Source organism: Fukomys damarensis, unplaced genomic scaffold (assembly GCF_012274545.1).
Source record: "Fukomys damarensis isolate Sample0158 unplaced genomic scaffold, DMR_v1.0_HiC HiC_scaffold_10, whole genome shotgun sequence".
Lineage (NCBI taxonomy): Eukaryota > Metazoa > Chordata > Mammalia > Rodentia > Bathyergidae > Fukomys > Fukomys damarensis.
In genome coordinates, this window is record NW_022900922.1 from 16,400,214 (window position 1) to 16,419,537 (window position 19,324).

The following is a 19,324-nucleotide window of genomic DNA, read 5'->3' on the forward strand; positions in this document are numbered from 1 at the left end:
AAAAAAAAAAAAAAAAAAAAAAAAAAAAATGTGTATCTCTTCCCAGTCTCTCCCCTAATTTGAATAGGGCATTTTTGAATTATGACCACATCTCATATCTCAGAATATATAGGCCATTATGCTTTGGCATATGTAAGAGTCATTGACCTGTTATTGTAAGGAACACATTCTTGCATTTAAAATACTCAAATTATGAGTACAAACAATGAAACTAAAGTGTGTTCTTGACAGAGTAACTGGGTAAATATGGAATTGTTATAGAGCATATGTCTTACACATGTCTTTCCCTCCATAATTAGTGTATGTGGTTGAGATTTTATTGTGCTCTTACTCTCAATGTCAGGCTTACTAATCATCGGTGTGAGTGTGTTGATACAGCTTAGGGGGACAGAACAAGTTTGCAGTGTACTTACCTTCACTTCAAGGCTGTGTTGATACTAGCATATTAGAGTTCACATGTTTTGTTTATTGTAGGCTCATGCAACACTTCTGAGTTTGGCAAATATGGAAACTCGTTACTTTGCAAAGAAAAAAACCCTTCTTGGCTTGAGTAAATTGGCTGCATTAGCTTCAGACCTTTCAGAGGATGCATTGCAAGAAAAAATCGAAGGTAAAATAATTTACACACTAGGGCCTATGCCTTGGTCAGGCCATCAGCAACCTCTCATGCTATATCTGTTGGTATCTCTGCTGTAGGAGGAATGGCCTATATTCAACATCCATGCATATATTTTTTAGTTTTTTTTTTTTTTTTTTTTTTTTTTTTTTTTTTTTTGAGACAGGATCTCACTAATTTGCTCAGGTTTGCCTAGAACTTGTGATCTTTCTGCCTCAGCTTCCTGTATAGCTGGGATTACAGGCATATGCTAAACCTGAATAGTATGCAATGCTTTATTTACATATATTTTGTTTGTTTGTTGTTTGGTTGTTTGGTTTTTTTTGAGACAGGGTCTCACTATATAGTTGAGGCTGACCTGGAACTCACTATGTAGCCCAGGCTGGTCTCGAACTCACAGTGATCCTCCTGCCTCAGCCTCCCAAGTGCTGGGATTACAGGCGTGTGCCACCATGCCTGACCCAATTTGTATTTTAAGTAGTTCCTAAAGAATAAATTGAAATGATTTTAATTATATACTTTTATACTTTAGTATTCTAAGTTAAAAGAACTGCAAAGAAATCCTGACCTATGCATAAAGGGCTGTTGTGGGTAGTGGTATTGGTACGATAATCTTGAGAATACTATATAAATAGAGAAAATAATTAAATGCTGTTCTTTTTTTTTTTTTTTTTGTACCAGGGATTGAACTCAGGACCTTGTGCTTGTGAGGCAGGCAGCAGAACCACTGAGCTAAATCCCTGGCCAATATGGTTCTGTTTTGAGAGCCAAGGAGAAGGGGGTTGCAAGTGTAGAAGGAAAGCATGAGAACCCTGTTGTTGAATTGGAGATAATCAGATAGAATCTGATTTTTTTCTTTTCTTTTTTTAGTATGAGGGACTGACCCAGGCCTTCACACTAAACTACATTTCCATCCCCAGCCCATTTTTATTTTTATTTTGAGACAGTCTTGCTAAATTGTACAGGCTGGGCTTAATTTGTGATCCTCCTATCATCCTAGTTGGGTTTTTTTGGTTTTTTGGTTTTGGTTTTTTGTTTTTTTTGTTTTTTTTGTTTTTGTTTTTGTTTTTTTTGGTTTTTTGAGACAGGGTCACACTATGTAATTGAGATTGACCTAGAACTCACTATGTAGCCCAGGCTGGTCTCAAACTCACAGCAATCTTCCTGCGTCAGCCTGAGTACTGGGATTACAGGTGTGCATCACCACGCCTGGCCCTCCTATCCTAGTTGGGACTGTAGCATGTGCCACAATGCCTGGCAGAATCTGATTTTTTTAAAAAATGTGTTGGCTGTTTCTAGTGAAAACACCTGGCCCAATACCATGTGTACACCTGATGCTGTTTGGTTTTTCACTACCAGTTTCCACTGAAAGCACATGTGCCCAAATGAGAAGATTACTTTGGAGAGTCCTGTTGGGCCAGAAAGCAGCATTGACATTGAGACCTTGAACACAAGGGCCTTGAGTATAGCTCCCACTGATCAGGGGTCAGTACAGTTTGAACGGCAGGAGCAAGGGTGCTAAAGGATTCCATATCATGGGGGTTTTTTTTGTTTGTTTACTTTTTGTCACTACTGAGGATCAAAAAAGTTCAAACCTTATACTTGCTAAGCAAGTGCTGTATCACTGAGTTTTACCACATTTCATAGTTTATGAAAGAAATACCCATGAATCCACAGTGATAACCAGAGTAGAAGGTCAGTGAAATGCTTCTTTACAAAAGAATGACAGCTAATAAATGTGGAAAGGCCTAGTGGGAGTTGCTATTTTGCAACCACAGTGAATAGTTGGTCTTCAGAAGATGATAGGATGAGCCTGGATTGGTAATGCAGATGGATTGCAAGTTCAAGGCCAGCCTGAAAAACACAATGAGACCCTGTCACACATATAAAAAAAAAAAATATTGGAACCATGCAGTTTGGGTCTGAGGGAGCAGATATTCCCATGTTTAGAGTACCAGTATACAGAACTAATGTATCAGAATCAGTCTCAAGCCAGATCCACATTGCATTCTTCTTGGAGCGGGTAGGATGGCATGGCAGTATCCACAGCACCTGTATGGTGTTCTTGCCAGTGTTCCACAAGACTACAGTTACCACAAGGGAACACTCACATATACCCTAATAGTGGAATGCAGGTGGCTTTAGGTGAGTTTAAGAGAAACACACACACACATCTCATGCTGTGCAGGGTTCTTGGTTGGAATTCAGATCAAATTCCCAAAGCAACTGTAATAAATATTAATGGGACAACTGGGAAAGTTTATGTTTGATTTAGATGATGTTCCCATGTTGATGTTGAATTCTGTCGGCCTCATCACGTGGATGAATGTCTTTATTCTTGGGAGGTACGTTCTAAAGTGTTTGGGGAATGAACTGTCATGGTGTCTGCAGCTTCGACATAATGAAGACAAGGAGGGAGAGATAAACCAGAGCGCCCAAATGTTCTCACCAGGTGGCTAGATAGAAGACATACAGTGTGAGCCAGGTTCTTTAAAAATTTTCTGTACATTTGGAATTTTTTTCAAAATAAGGAATCTGCTCTGTGGTCAGGTGTGAAATATGTGCAGACATGGATTTTTGGTTGCATGTCTTAGCCGCAGAGTCCAGCCTTTGAGGTCTGTTCAGATGATTCGGCTGTCTTTTTTTTTTCTTTGAAGGAGTAGATGTAGTAGAAAGAAAGGAATTGGATAAATCTGGTTTCAGATATTTTCTTCAGATTTTATTAGCTTTGTGAAATTGGGTATTTTGTTTATTGTCCTGAGCCTTAGTTTTTCCCCTCTGTAAAAGTAATTTTAAAAATTGAGAATAGCCAGGCATGGTGGTGCGTGCCTGTCTGTAATCCCACCACTCACAAGGCTGAGGCAAGAGGATCACCATGAGTTTGAGGACAGCCTGAACTACACAGTGAGATCCTGTCTCAAAAAAACGAAACAAAAAAATTGAAGATATTGTATATTCCTTGAGAATAATGGCTTCCATATACTAAGTGCACATAAATTGCAGGTAACAGCATTTAGCTTTTTTTTGTTTTTGGTACTGGGGATCGAATTCAGGACCTTGCACTTATAAGTCAGGCAGTGGAACCACTGAGCTAAATCCCCGGCCTAGCTTTTGCCTTCTTAACACAGAACAGTATTTTCAGATCACATCAATTGCCTGCAGATTGTTTTTGCAGTGTGTGTAATCACAGGGGAAAGGGCTTTTCATAGTAACTTTTTTGGCTATGTGAATAATTGCAAACTATGGAAAAAGACACAGCAAAAAGTAAGCCATGTGCATGTAGTCTCCCACTCTGTTTTTTCAGGCAAAAAAATGCACAAAAACATTGTGTGTAATTTTGCAAAATGGGGAATGTGTGGGATGAGCGGGAATGCCTGTGCTTCAGCTGCTCTGCTTGCTGTGACTGCTGGGTGCGTGGCTTTCCTGGTAGCTCAGGGCCTGCTCATGGGCAGAGCCAGGTAACAGTGCAGTGCACTAAGGTGGTCTAGAACCTTGCCCCATGGGGGTGACTCTTTCTGAGTATAGAATTGTTACATATGTGCTAGGGTGTGTGTGTGTGTGTGTGTGTGTGTGATATCCCATGGTGACTCTTAAGTCCCTCTCTCGGTGAGTGGGACTGTGCCGCACACATCACTGAGCTGCCCTCCAGTAGGGCTGAGAGACCTTACATGTAGGCCTTTACCTCTCAAAGCAGCTCAGCACTTTTCCTTTCATCTGCCCTCCTCACTGCTCCCGCTGGTGTGATGATTCATGATTTGAATCAGATGAATGTTGTATATTAGTCACATAACCAGCAGTCAAGAAAAATGTTGGAATTGATAACTTCACAAAATTATTGGAAAGGGGTCAGATTGCCTTTATGAGTATTTTTTAACTCATATTTGTTTTATGGCAGAGCAAAAGTAAAAGTCATGTCATTCTCCCCTCTCTTCCTGAACTAGCGATGGCTGAGCAGGAGCGTTTCCTGTTGCACCAAGAGACCCTGCCCGAGCAGCTGTTAGCCGAGAGAGAGCTGAGCCTCAGTGCCATGCCAGTGCTGACTGCACCACAGCTAATCAGCGTAGGTGTTACAGTCTCACCTGCTCCCACAGCAAGTGTGGTTCCTGAAGGAACCCTTCTTCTGCTTTCCACTTTCCTGAGAACCTTTTCCTAGAAAATGTGTTGGAAGCCTCTAGGAGCAGAAAGCTGGTCAGCTTTACCTCCCTATTCATCTCTACACCGCCTTGCGGTGCTCAGGAGGCTGGGAGAATTGCATGTAGTTTTGCTTTCCTAGTACGTAAAAGAAAGTATATACCAGGAGGCCCTGGTAGCTCCCCCAGAATGCCATTTGGGTATTCAAGGTCCATAGCGTAGTGGCTGCAGGAGCAGGACCATTAGCCTGCTGGTGCCCTCTCCCACTTGCCTGGCAGGCCTGGTACCGTGTGCACCTTCACCTGCTTCTCAGAAGGCATTGCACATGCAGGCGTAATATTGTAGGACCACCCAAAATTTGCTCTAATTGTATAAAAACAAACACTCCAAACACCTAAGCATTGGCTTTTGTTAGTAACAGAGTTTCTGTAACTGAGCTCATAGCAGCCTCTCCTGATAGAACATACTTAAAAAGCTAAGGTGTGGATGGATTGTAACTCGTCATTATTTTAGGTGTCACTAAAAAAGAAAAAATAGCATTGATTTTATTTGGATATACCACTAATTTTAATGCCACATTTCAATTTCACAGGTTGTAGAAGTAAAAGGATGTTCAAAATATTGGTGTTTTAAATCATATAAGACATCAAAAATAAACAGATAGTTTTTTTCTGAAATTGAATGTTATGAAAGGATTGTATACATCTTTAAAATTAAAGTCTATTATATTACAAGTAGTTATTGGAAGAGAGGAAAAGTTCAAATTAGTATTTTTAACAAGGCCAGTATTTTACTGATTAGAAAAATTACAGGAAATTTGAAGGGTATAGAAATGAGTGCAATCAGCTGTCACCTAAGTAACCAAGAGAATCATTGGTAACGAATTGGCATGTCTTACTCTAAGTAAACTATGGCGTGTTGTACTTGGAGTTGCAGTCTTTAAAATCACTTATAAGGAAAATATTTCAGATTATGTGCAAAAGAATGTTGAAATACACTTTTTTCCCCCCTTGGTGCTAGGGATCAAACTCAGGACCTTGCACATGCCAGGCAGACATGGTGCCATGGAGCTAAATCCCCAGCCCCTATACTATCTTTTTGAGTGTAAGAATATAAATTTTCTGATATTTTAAAAGTATATGCACCAAATTATTTGAATTAATTCCTGCTTTGGGATAAAGTTTATTATTAGGTAGATGAAATGTAGTTCCCAAATGTGACATTGTTCTTGGCTATGAAAATACCCTCAGCTTAATAAAAAGAAGACATGATGACTCCTCCATAACTTTCTCTAGTATCAATTCTGTGATTAATTGGAACAATTCTCTTCCTTAATGTAACTTGCCACAGCTGTACATATGTGATGAAAACAGAAGAGCCAATGAATATGATTTTAAGAAAGCTTTGGACTTGCTGGAATATATTGATGAGGTAAGTAAACGCCTTTGATGATCTCAGGTAATTGAATACATACAAACAAGAGAAAATACTTATTTTATCCAGTCACAGAAATGTACCCATGAAAAAAGACTAATTTCTGGTTTACTTACTCTTGTCTCTTAGAAGGCATCCAGCCCTTTTAAAAAGCTGCCGAGGGGTTCTAATTCCTGGTATTCCTCACACATTCCCAAGTGCCTTCTGTGCATAAATAAAAAGTGTAGGGGCTTGGGGTATAGGTCAGTGGTAGAGTGCTTGCCTAGCACATGCAAGGCCCTGGGTTCAATTCCAGGTACCACCTACCCGCCCCCTCCCCCAGTAGCTCTTTGAAGTCCTGAAGGGTTTTTTTTCCTCATAGCATTCACCCTAAGAAAAGCTGATTCTCTAACTTCAAGAAATTGTAGTTAGGAATTCTGTAGGCTAAGTAGTAGTTGGTTTTGTTTTTGTTTTTAAGAGCAGAAAAGTTTATTGAGAAAAAGATAGCTTCTGTCTAAGGGAGACAGAAGGGTGACCAGAAAGTGGGTTGTCCGACCACACCACTTCTCAAAGGTGTTTTATACAGCAAAGCCATGTGGTAAGGCTGGTCTTAAGTATTTGTTCTGTTTCTTGACCATGCAATCAAAAGTTATTTAGTAGATGATTAAAACATACATTAATTTTTTTTAAAGCCTTGCTTAAAAAATTTTTTTATTTGGTGTCAGGTATGGAACTCAGGACTTGCACTTGCGAGACAGGTGGCAGCACCACTGAGCTAAATCCCTCGCCCTTTATCTTAACAATCTTATTCTTTTTTTTTTTTTTTTTTGGTACCGGGGATTAAACTTGGACCCTTGTGTTTGCGAAGCAGGCAGTGGAACCACTGAGCCAAATCCCTGGCCCTTTTTTTTAATTCTTTTTTTTTTTTTAATCTTAACCTCTAAGACTTCTTGACGAGGTCAGATTGTCAGAGAGTACAATATTCGATCCTAATTCACATAGATACTGATTGGTTTATTTTTCTAAGTGGTACTGATACCTTAAAGGGAGATTTTAAAGTTATGAATTAGAAAGTTAACAATGCAGGATTAGAAGTTGATGTAAATAGGGCTGGGGATTTAGCTCAGTGATTCTGTCGCCTGCCTCACAAGCGCAAGGACCTGAGTTTGATCCCTGGTACCAAAAAAAAAAAAAAAGATGACGTAAATAAACTTTAAACATGTATTTCTCTTTTAAAGCTAAGATTTAATCAGGATGTTTGTTCTACTCTGAAGGAAGAAGATGTGAATATCCATGATCTCAAACTGGAAATCCTTTGCAGAGCTCTCCAGAGAGACAAGTAAGTCTCTTAGCTGATCAGAGTGCCATGGGAAACGGCCGTGACATCACACACCAGATACTTACACAAGCTTCTGGTTGTGTAGGAACACATTTTATGAACATGTTATCAGTTGCACTGGTAATCTGACATTTTAAATTCAGAATTAAAGAATAACCTAATGACTTAGAGCCACTGGTATAATAAAATCAGTCTGGGTGTTTGTTTTTTTTGCTTTACTTTGTTTTGTTTTGTTACCGGGGATCGAACTCAGAACCTTGCACTTGTGAGGCAGGCAGCAGCACCAATGAGCTAAATTCTAAGCCTTATTTTTCATTTTTTGTTTTGGCAGTACAGAAGACTGGACCCAGGGAGTGCTGAACTAAAACTCTAGTCCTTTTTCTTTTTTGAGACAGTCTTGCTAAAAAATGCCCAGGCTGACCTTGAACTTGTAGTCCTCCTGCCTCGCCTCAGAGTAGCTGGGTTTACAGGTGTGAGCCACCATGCCCAGCTAAATCATTGCTTTTGATATTAGTATTTAGACTGTCAGATTACACAGAAATTACATGGTCCTTATATTCACAGAAGTTGAACCCATTGTGCCAGATAAAATTCCACGATTTGAAGCTTTTTTTTTTTTTTTTTTTTTTTTTTGGTACTGGGGATTGAACTTGGGACCTTGTGCTTGCGAGGCAGGCAGTGTCACCACTAAGCTAAATCCCTGGCCTGAAAAGTGATTGCATTTTAAGTGTCATTGGCTTGTCTTTTTTGGATTTTTTAATGGGGTGGGGGTTGGTTTTTTTGAAACAGGATCTCACTACATAGTTCAGGTTGGTCTAGAACTCATTATGTAGCCCAGGCTGCCCTCAAACTCAGGGTGCTCCTCCTGCCTCAGTCTCCCAAGTGCTGGCATTATAGTCATGCACCATCATACCCAGCTAGTGTCTTTTTCTAAGTCTTTGAGTAACCAACTCAAACCCTGTCCTTTCTGTAGAGGAGCATTTCTTGTGTATCTTCAAAGGCAGAGAACCTACAACTGCCTTTTTGTAGGGATGAGTGCCTGAGGGAAAGTGGGAGGAGCAGGCCTTATGCTGAGCAACCCCTCTGCGTGTTTGCTTTCCCATGGTGATAGTGGGGGCCCCTTTTACCAAAGTGCTTGGTCTCCCCAACCACTCCCTCAGTTCAGAGCTGTTGGGAGCCTCGTTTCTACATCCTTCTCTCAAGTGCCTGCTCTGGGCGGCTTTGGTTTTTTGATCCTGTTCTGGTCACTCTGGCTGGCAATCCTTGTCCTGGCTTCTTGTGGGAAAGTTATCAGATACCCTGTGCCGCATGTACACTTGAGTACTCAAAATCAGATGCATGACAGGGATGTTGGTGAGCAGCTGTCAGAGTGGGGCTTGCATGTGTACAGAAATTGAAGTGTTCCCAACATTTAAAGTTCTTTATTCAGAGATATGAACCCAAACAAAGCCACAGTGTCAAACAAAAGTCATTTATCTCAGCTAAGTCCATGACTTCATTCCTCTCGTGGTGACTTTGTTTTCTAGCTGGTCTGGTTCAGATGGTAAAGGCGATCCAATTGAAGAATCCAAAGGCAGTATATTTGTGAAAATCTTACAGAAACTTTTAAAAGATGGTAAGTGGTTTGTTGCTATCCAAAATTACAATATTCTCAATTTTAGAAATCTTAATGGGTGTTATGATATTAAATGACAAGAAAGTTTAAGATGAAACCGTATCATACTCAAAATCAGAGATTTATTTAAAATGAAGAAAGAAGGGCTTTTCTCTGTTCTCTGCACTTGGAAGAACACATGTAAGGATGCAGTTACCCATGCACACACATTGGGGGTTCCCTGTGGCCATCCATGGACACAAGTGTGACACCCAGAGTGTAGTGATGGAAGTCATCATTTCCTTTAACTTTCTGTCAACTGTTTGGAAGTCTGAAAATTTAAAATGGGGTATAAATATTTTGGGTATATTTCCTTCATTTCTTTTTATTTATTTTTTTTTTGGTACTGGGGATCGAACTCAGAGCCTTGCACTTATAAGGCAGGCATGGCGCCACTGAGCTAAATCCCCAGCCCCCTAATGAATACTTTTGATTCCAAGGATAAGCAAATAATTGGAAGGTCAACTAAACCTTTTTCATGGTCAAAAAAATAAGTTTAAAATAAAGACATATAGCAAAAGGAAATATCTTTGGCTTGAAATTCAGAAAGAGGTGAAATATATTTGTAAGGCTTTCGCTCCTCCATCTTTGGAAGTGAAGAAGTGACAGGATGTGGTGCTCTCTGTGCTTGTCAGAAGTGCTCTCCTGCTGAGCCTGGCAGGTTCTAGAAAGCAGTGGGTCCAAATCTGATGCTGCCCATCAAGTAGGTTCCTGTAAAGTACACAACACAAATAATTTAAGGAACAAGCTCAGTGCTTGCTCTCCTTAGTAGATTTTATTTTGAGACAGGGTCTTGCTGTGTAGCCCAGACTGACCTTGAACTTGTACTCTTTCTGCCTCAGCTTCCCAAATGCTGAGATGACAAGCATGCATCTAGCTTTTTCTTAGCAAGATCCTGCCTCAATGGGCCAGGCATTTAGCTCAGTGGTTCCGCCATCTGCCTTCCAAGCACAAGTATCTGAGTTCAATCTCCGGTACCAAAAAGAGAAAAAAAAAAAAAAAAAGATCCTGCCTCAAAATAAAAAAGGCCAGGGATGTGGCTCAGTGCTCCCTGGGTTCACTCCTAGCACCAGGGGTGAGGGGATGACACCCAGTGGTTGTGCAAACCAGCCAGGTCCTTGAAGTCCACTGTCAGCTTGGTTGGAGGCCAAGCTTCTCAGGACCCTGCAGCCATCCTGTCTTCCTGTCACTGTTATCTGTCAGCCTGTGTGGTTTTTTGAGCTTCTACCCTGCTACGGAGAAGAGAAATATCTGTTCAATACTAGGTCTTAACAAAAGGCATACCCCTTAAAGGTCAAGTAATTTTTTCTAGAGAATTGGTTTGTTTGTTTGTTTGTACCAGGGATTGAACTCAGGACCTTGCACTCCCAAGGCAGGCATGGCACCACTGAGCTAAATCCCTGGCCGGAGAATTGATCTTTTAAAAACATACATTTTAGAGCCGGGCGTGGTGGCTCACACCTGTAATCCCAGCACTCAGGAGGCTGAGGCAGGAGGATTGCTGTAAGTTTGAGACCAGTCTGAGCTCATAGTGAGTTCCAGGTCAGTCTCAACTACATAGTGAGACCCTGTCTCAAGAAACCAAAAAAAAAATTACGTCTTTGGCTGCCAGGCTTGGTGGTGCATACCTGTAATCCCAGCACTCAGGAGGCTGAGGCAGGAGGATTGCTGTAAGTTTGAGACCAGTCTGAGCTCATAGTGAGTTCCAGGTCAGTCTCAACTACATAGTGAGACCCTGTCTCAAGAAACCAAAAAAAAAATTACGTCTTTGGCTGCCAGGCTTGGTGGTGCATACCTGTAATCCCAGCACTCGGGAGGCTGAGGCAGGAGGATCACTGAGAATTTGAGACCAGCCTGGGCTACACAGTAAATTCCAAAGCAGTCTGAACTACATAGTGAGACCCTGTCAGGGCCAGGGATTTAGCTCGGTGGTTCTGCCACCTGCCTTGTAAGTGCAAGGTCCCAAGTTCGATCCCCTGGACCCCCTCAAAAAAAATCTTTACAACTTTATAGAGAAAAAGTCTTTCTTAAAATTATGTTAATTGCAATAAATGACATACAAATGATTCATATTTAACCTCACAGCATTTATCAGCCCGTTTTATTATACAACAAACATAATGACCTAGACACTTCAAGAGTATTTTAAAGAATATTTTGTTTTGAGAAACTTATGATACTGTGAGAAATTATATCATTATCTCACTAATTTAAAATTTCACCCAGTTTTGTCAAATTAGAAAATTATGCATACTTTTGTTAACTACACGGACCTCAACTTAAATGGCCCCGTTGTCTGATGTTCCTTGGCTTTCTGGCTCTGCAGGTGCTGCCTGCCCTGTTGACTTTAGCTGTAACACTGCTGAGATACTGCAGCCAGCTCTGTAGACATCATGTCTTCTAAATTCGTACCTAGATAGAGCAATATATACTTATTTAAAATACTTATTTTTAAATCACTTGGTTTAAAACTCCTACACTGAAGGTGGGTCTTAAGCTACGGAGAAAATGAAGATCTTCAGATCCTGCGGAAGACTACACAGATGGCTTTTGAGCATTGGGAAGGGTCTACAGCAGAGGTTGTCACTAAACTTAAAGAGCACAGTGGGGGCACGGGGGTTAGAGGAGAGCATTGCCCAGGAGCAGGGTGTGTTAGATTCTAAACAGGAGCACAACTGCTCTATCATCAGTCATCTGAAGCCACTCAAGAGTTTGGTAAAATAAAAATGTATTTGTATTTTCAGGCATTCAGCTCAGTGACTACTTGCCAGAAGTGAATGACCTGCTGCAAGCTGATCAGCTGGGAAACCTCAAGTCCAACTCATATTTTGAATTTGTTTTGAAAGCAAATTATGAGTATTATGTCCAGGGACAAATGTAATTTTTTGCAAAAATAGCATTGTTTCTAAAACTTTTGTGTGTGCTTATATAAAAATTTTAGACCCTAAACAACTAGACATTCATTTGTACAATTTTATAATGTTTGCAGCTGTTTTTTTTTTTCTTTTATGCTTTACTTGGAAGCTAATACTAAATAGTTATATATGTAGCTACAATTTTGTGTTTTGATTACACAAATTTTTTTCCTCACTTTTTCCACATGAATTTTGTCAGCTGTTTCTGTACTTGATGCCCTTCCTAACTCACGTGGTCCAGTGAGTTCTGTACTTCTTGTCCTAGTTCTGGCTATTCATGAGCACAAATCACTTCTAGGTCTCTGTTTCTGTGGTTCTTAAAAATTATGACATTACCAAGGCTTCTCTCTGAAATTGTTGTGACGCTGGGTGCTGTGTACTGATCTGGGACCCTTGGCATCCGTTTTGTTCAGGGCCAGTGGGAAACATTGTCTAGCAAGATAAATGTCAAAATTTACCAAATTGTACTCTAATAAGACAGAAAAAACAAAACAGAATGGACCTAATTCTTGTGAGTTTGATAACTGAGTAACTTTTCTACATAATGAACAGTACTGATAGAAAGAAGCACTTTAATGAATAAAGTATACGTGTGGCTTCTCCCTTACCTGTAATTGTCCTTGAGGACAGTTGCAGTTGTAATTGCACAGCACTATGTGAGTTACAGTCTCTCAGTACTGGAGTTCCCTTTAAGCTTGGTGTATTTTCACAACAATTTTTGCTGAGTTGTAGTTTGAGCACAATTTGCCTTAGTCACAAGCATGTGTAATGCTAGAAACTACTGTGGACTGTCCTAATATGATCAATGAAAAATAATGTTCTCTCAAAACTTGTTTGTCCTAACCCATCATCACTCTCTTTGTCTAGCGTTAAATAAAAAAAGAGATTAGAGGGGCCCGGCTGGTGTAACCACACTTTGGCCAAGGCCACTGATTACTAACCACCTTAGTCATACGGCTGGGAAGGTCAGAAGTTAAATCTGGTGAATTGCCTGGCTTCTGAGCCCTCCCCTTATGCCTTCTCACCTGGGACTCCCAGTCCAACCCTTGACTTATTTGGACAAATAGGCTAATGGAGTTGTGTATCTTGACTAAAAAGGGAAGATAGAAACCTGGGCCTTGACTTGTTTGGAAGAATAGCTTATGCAGCTGTTTCTCTTAAGCAAAGAAAGAAGTGAGGAGCCTGGTCTTTTCTTTATCAAAGAATTAAGACTTTGTGTAAATAAAGGAACTCATGGTGTCTGCTGGTACCAAATGACAGGTCCCTCTGGAAAGCTTTGTTTTCTGCCTTTGGTGCAGCTGAGTTCCATCGGGGCCGTGAGTGACAGCATCGAGGTATTGCCCTTAATTCTGAGCAGAGGGAAGGCAGCAGTGGCCATGAACTGACCTAAGACACTTGGTGATGACTCTAGAGCTTTGAGGGATGTAGGCCCTGACCCTGTATGGAGCTGAGATAAGTTTTAAAGACAGGAAGGTGTTCTCTTACCAGGGCTGTGGGTCTTGGGGTGGGGGTGGGAGATTCTTTTAAGAACCAGGCTGTAGTCTCCCAGGCTGACTCACTGGCTTTGTGTGCTGCTGTGTCCCATGCGCCAGGCACGTTGAAGCCACCTCAGAAATATCCAAGTCCTACCACCTGTTCCTGGGTGTTCTGGGAATGTCTGAAGAGAATAAGTTACATATTCATGGGTAAAATACCACTCATTAAATACCAAAGTGCATTCTGAAAAGTAATATTGTATTTAAAAAGACTAGAAAATAAAAATCTGTTGTTGTTTTTTTTTTTTTTTTAAGCGTTTGGAATGAAATAGACCCTATAACTCGTGCCCCAGCCATAAATGACTTTGGTTCCCATTTTGAAATGTATTTTAGAATGTTTTGGACTGTATGCCTTTTTTTGTTTTGTAACCTTTTCTTCTGTGAGTTGTGAACATTTCTCTGTACTTACCTCCCAGAGTTTCTCAACCTTCCCCGCTGTTATCACCCTTCCAAAGAAGCCCTTTTGGGTAGTTTTTCCCTCTTGCCTCCCAACCTAATGAAAATTCAGCATCACACATCTACTGTGTCTTTTTATGTACTATGACTTTGGGGGAGCACAAATAAATGTAAATACTTAAGGTTTTTTCATTTCCTAAGAACCACTCTGAGAATGTTTTAAATATTCTTTGGGGTATAATTGTTTGATGACTGCATGGCTGTGCTATAATTTATAGCTTACTCTCTCAAAATTTAAAGTGGAGGTTGTTGTGAGATTTTGCCATTTTAAATAAACTTTTGTACATTCCAAGAACATGGAAGGTTGCCCTGGCCTTGCCTGTTTACTTGTGAGGTGTCCGTGACCTTTGCTTACCTATCCAGCACTTGGCCTCATCCCTGCAGGCCCGTCTTTCTCTAGAGAAGTACGTGCTGTGGGCTCAGTCCTCCTTGGGTCCCAGGCACTTAGCAAGCATTGATCTCAAATCAGTTTTTTGTTTTGTTTTGTTTTTGAGACGGGATGTTGCAGTGTAGTTCAGGATGCCCATGAACTCACTATGTAGTGCAGGCTGTTCTTGAAGCAATGATCCTTCTGCCTCATTCTTCTGAGTTCTGGGATTACAGGCATGTGCCACTATGCCCAGATTCAAATCAGTTTTATGGAACAGATATAACCCAGCTGAAAATGCAGAACCTGGAGATGACTTGCTGCCCAAGGTCACACAGCAATTGGGCAGGTAGGGGACCCGCTCCACCTGAACTGTCACTCTTAGACATGCCCATGTGCAGGAGCAGCCCATGTGGTCCTTTCTTAGATGGTGCAGTTGCCTGTGAAGCCATTACTTTGCATTTCAAGATGTCTTAAACTCTCCATTGGGGAAGACTCTTTCGGGTCTCTTATACTTCCAGAACCACTGGATTAGGGAAGATGAGAGTTAGAAAGCAGCTTTTGCCTGACCTGGCCACTTCAGTGTAAGGACAGGCAGCTTGGTGTGGGTAAGGAAGAGCCGCATGGTGTGGGCTCAGCTACCCTTCACATACTCCTTTTGGGGAAATCACACCTGTCCCCTTCTCCCGATGATTGATGTGTCCTTAGCACAGGAAGCCTCAGGAGAAGAAAAGTTGGGATGAGCAGTGCCTGTCCTGTCTGCCTCCAGATAGTGAGAAGGCTTAACTGAAACATAAAAGCCAGTCATAGACCTTACAGGTTCATGTTTAAATTTGGGAGTGGCCAAGCCAGCAAGCTGTGAAGGAGGGAGGAGGTGCAGAGGGAGAAGGGAAGCGACTCTCAAGAGGTAGTCACAAGCCAGACTGCATTGATGCCTGAAGCTGGTGCTTCTCCAGCTCCAAAGTGGGGGTGGGAGAGGCCTGGGTGAGTGACCCCAGGGACTGTGAGCTAGCCCATCAGTCATGGGCAGAGGGCACCTCTGAGCTGCTGGTCACCTGCTGTGTGCAATGCTTCTGTCAGCAGGCCACCCATAGCTTTGGTCACTTGGGTCATAGCTTTGAAGGGAGTTGAGTCCAATAGACTCAGCTCAGAGCTGTCAAAGAGCAGGGAAATGTACTGGACAAGCGCACTGAACAGTATCAACAGCTTGTTGCCTGTGAGGTGTCCAGTGAGTGACAGCACTGTTCTTGCCTCAGGGCCCAGATGTAAGTCTATTTCGGACTACACTTGCTGGCTTATTTTTTTCTAATATTTCCACTACTCACAACCTAGGAGGATGCAGGGTGTTGAGGGGAAACACAGTTCCATCCCTTAGTCCCTTGTTCCCCAACATAACTGGAAAGCTGAATATGCCTATGGAAGCCCCTGGGGTTTTTTGGCTCTTTCTGCTTGCTATGTGGACTCCACTGACCCTACTTTGGTCATTTCAGGGAGAGCTACATGGTGGCTGTGGAGTGGGGTCAGGTGCCCTTTGTATCCACACCTGTCCCCTGCTGAATTCCATTACCAAATGTGAATTGCGACTATTTTGGGGAATACAATACATCAGAAAAACATGTCATCCCGGGGCACCCCATAAAGCATGTCACCATGTTTGTTTGTCACAGAAGACAAGATATCCTCCTAAGCATCCCCCATCCCCATTGAGAGGTGCTGGGAGAATGGCCTCCATTGACCCCACTCCATTTTACTGTAAGCAGACTGAGGTCCCTAGAACCCGAAAGGCATATCCCCATGTATCCACAGTATAAATAGAAGCTGCAGAGGCCCTGGCAGGTGGTGACTCCAAGGTGGACTGGGAGCAGCCTAGCCTACAGCATCATCCTCTAAATATAAAGACAAGTTTGCAGGAGGAGCCTCTGCCCTGATAATGCAGTCTTGGTCCTCAGTAAGGACACTGCCTTACCTTCCCATCACCCACTACCACCGCCACATCCAGGCCCAGCCAGTCCCAGGGGAGGGATATAGTGCCACCAAGCAGGAGGAGTTGGGGGCTAACAACCCAGCCTGGACTCCCACCCGACCGCTCCCTCCATTCAGGACCTCTGAGCATCCTACAGCACTGAGGGCACAGCTCAGGGGGCCCGATGGCCAGAGCCGACACCGCCTGTGGTGAAATCGCTGGGCCTCTTCCTCCACCCCCCACACCAGTTGTCCACCCAGCGACAGCTGCGCCGCGTGCCCTCCGGCTGCCTGTGGCATCTGAGGTGGGGGGAGGGGCCAATTTGGGTCAGGGCTCTGGTTTGGGGAGTTAGGACGGACAGGGAGAAGTGGGGCTCAAGAGCCAAGCTTTCCCTCCTACCCTGCCAATATCCCGGTGACTGCCTCTGCACCTTCCCAGCCCACCTGTCCCCAAGGAGCTGCACACGGATGGAGGGGGGCTGGAGAAAGGACCCCAGAGGGGGTGACTGGGAGGCTCACGGGCAGCCACTGTTGGAGTGCATGTGTGCACAGGATCGGTGGGACAGGGAGACCTTTGCAACAGGGTGCAGCTCCGAGCTGGAGCTGGGCACACACGGTGAACCTTGCCCCACGCCCAGCAGGGGCAGGCCCGCTGGGGAGACACTCCATATACGGCCTGGTCCATGTTACCTGGGCTAGGGCCAGCCCGCTCCTTCTTTGGTCAGCCTAGGGGACCCAGGAGGGGCCCAGGCCAGGAACTGACTGAAGGAGGGGACTTGTGCCCAACACCCAAATATGGCTCTAAAGGGCAGCAACATTCCTGCGGGGCGGTGTGGAGGGAATGCCCTCGGGCTATATAAAACCTGAGCTGGGGACAAGCGGTCACCACAGCGGACAGCCACCCTCCCACAGAGGCCAGCCGAGCCAGAGAACAGCAGGTGTAGCCACCCACCCAGGTAGGGTGGAGGTGGGAGGGCACAGGGAGCAAGGCCCTCACAGGAGTCCCAGAGACATGGGCAGAGTCCAGCTGTGTAGCCACAGGCCCATGCCCTGCGCTGCCCTGCTCCACAGGTGCTTTAAAGAGGAGACTGTGGGCTCTGGAAATATCTCCAGGCTGACTTCCAGCCCAAATGCTCACTTGGAATTTAAGATATGGACAGGGAATCAGAATGTGAGATGTGCTAAGAAATTCAGTGTGACCTCAGTCTTCCGGAGGGCAGCTCTGTCCCTACTGCAGCCTAGGGCAGCAAGGGCCACCTCTCTCTTGGACCCCAGACAGGACAAAGAGTCCCTATTGAGTCTGAATGTCTAGGGTGTCCCACAGCCCTTCTTCCATGGGCAGGTCCTTGTGCTCACCCTGGCCAGGAGAGCAGAGCAAACAGGGTCTTAATCCCTCCCTGACAGATGAGGCCTTGTGGGCAGAGGACAGAGGCAAGACTAGCTAGTGAGCAGGTGCTTGCTGTGAAGGCAGAGCCTCTAGGGAATACTGTCCCCTCGGTAGAAAGCTGGAGGACTTTGCAGGGTGGTCTTCCCACTCTGTGCTTCCCCCCCCAGCAGCACAGCCCTGAGCTAGGTGAGGGTCCTCTGTGCCCCTCTGCTCGTGAATGCAAGAGACTCAAGCTGCAGGTGTCCCTGGGTCTCTGGGGAGGGAGGTCTGTGGTAAGCAGGCAGAGAAGTGCTTTGTGGACTACTGTTTGTCACTGCCGTGGCCCTGTCCTAGGAGAAACCAGACACCATGTGTGATGAAGACGAGACCACCGCTCTTGTGTGCGACAATGGCTCCGGTCTGGTGAAAGCCGGCTTCGCAGGCGATGACGCCCCCAGGGCTGTGTTCCCTTCCATCGTGGGCCGCCCCCGCCACCAGGTCAGTTTCAGCAGTGTCTGTAGAGGGAGCCAGGAGTCAGGCGCCAGGCGCCAGCAGCCGCGGTGACCTGTGCATCCTGTCTCTGCTTGCAGGGCGTCATGGTGGGTATGGGTCAGAAGGACTCCTACGTGGGTGACGAGGCCCAGAGCAAGAGAGGTATCCTGACCCTGAAGTACCCTATTGAGCATGGCATCATCACCAACTGGGACGACATGGAGAAGATCTGGCACCACACCTTCTACAACGAGCTGCGCGTGGCTCCCGAGGAGCACCCGACTCTGCTCACTGAGGCCCCCCTGAACCCCAAGGCCAACCGCGAGAAGATGACCCAGATCATGTTTGAGACCTTCAACGTGCCTGCCATGTACGTGGCCATCCAGGCCGTGCTGTCCCTCTATGCCTCTGGCCGTACCACCGGTGAGTGCGTGCAACCAACCACGGAGGACCTAGGGGGGAGACCTGCACCTCACTCCCAGCCTTGCGCCCCACCTGCAGCCCCACCCTGTGCCCCCGGCCCAGCCCTGCGTGGTGTGCCTCTTTGTAACGGTGTACCCCACCCTGAGCCCTGAGTCCCAGCCGGGCCTCACACTACCCACCTGGTGCAGGTATCGTGCTTGACTCTGGAGACGGTGTCACCCACAACGTGCCCATCTATGAGGGCTATGCCCTGCCTCACGCCATCATGCGTCTGGACCTGGCTGGCCGTGACCTCACTGACTACCTGATGAAAATCCTCACCGAGCGTGGCTACTCCTTTGTGACCACAGGTGCGCAGCCTGGGTGTGCCAGGGTTGGTCCTGTGGGAGCGCACTCCGGGCCACCCGCTGAAGCCATGCCCTGCTTCTGCCCCCTGCAGCTGAGCGTGAGATTGTGCGCGACATCAAGGAGAAGCTGTGCTACGTGGCCCTGGACTTCGAGAACGAGATGGCTACTGCCGCCTCCTCGTCCTCTCTGGAGAAGAGCTATGAGCTGCCAGATGGACAGGTGATCACCATCGGCAACGAGCGCTTCCGCTGCCCCGAGACGCTATTCCAGCCCTCCTTCATCGGTGAGCCCTGTCCCCCGCCCGCCT

General features: G+C 44.6%; 2 protein-coding genes and 1 long non-coding RNA gene across 4 annotated transcripts in view; 2 read left to right on the plus strand and 1 right to left on the minus strand.

Moving 5' to 3' along the window:
• The window catches only part of Nup133 (nucleoporin 133), a 56,940-nt gene extending 43,378 nt beyond the window's left edge, over window positions 1–13,562 (plus strand). The window contains exons 21-26 of the mRNA XM_010621913.2: window positions 475–610; window positions 4,558–4,676; window positions 6,098–6,178; window positions 7,435–7,499; window positions 9,026–9,114; window positions 11,898–13,562. Coding sequence (XP_010620215.1) covers window positions 475–610; window positions 4,558–4,676; window positions 6,098–6,178; window positions 7,435–7,499; window positions 9,026–9,114; window positions 11,898–12,034 — 627 coding nt within the window. The 3' untranslated portion in view covers window positions 12,035–13,562. The remainder of the gene's footprint in view (window positions 1–474; window positions 611–4,557; window positions 4,677–6,097; window positions 6,179–7,434; window positions 7,500–9,025; window positions 9,115–11,897) is intronic.
• LOC104860685 lies at window positions 10,283–13,623 on the minus strand. Its single transcript, XR_779764.3, has 3 exons — window positions 13,554–13,623; window positions 11,427–11,565; window positions 10,283–10,382 (listed from the first exon to the last, which is right to left on the minus strand). It is a non-coding gene; the product is annotated as an uncharacterized LOC104860685 (long non-coding RNA).
• Window positions 13,624–17,249: 3,626 nt separating this feature from the next.
• Acta1 (actin alpha 1, skeletal muscle) overlaps window positions 17,250–19,324 on the plus strand; it is a 2,775-nt gene continuing 700 nt past the window's right edge. The window contains exons 1-5 of one of the 2 annotated variants that reach the window (XM_010621912.2): window positions 17,250–17,344; window positions 18,109–18,252; window positions 18,345–18,669; window positions 18,858–19,019; window positions 19,109–19,300. In XM_010621912.2, coding sequence (XP_010620214.1) covers window positions 18,124–18,252; window positions 18,345–18,669; window positions 18,858–19,019; window positions 19,109–19,300 — 808 coding nt within the window. In that variant the 5' untranslated portion in view covers window positions 17,250–17,344; window positions 18,109–18,123. Of the gene's footprint in view, window positions 17,345–18,108; window positions 18,253–18,344; window positions 18,670–18,857; window positions 19,020–19,108; window position 19,324 lie in introns of both variants that reach the window. The other variant, XM_033761866.1, reaches the window with a different exon arrangement.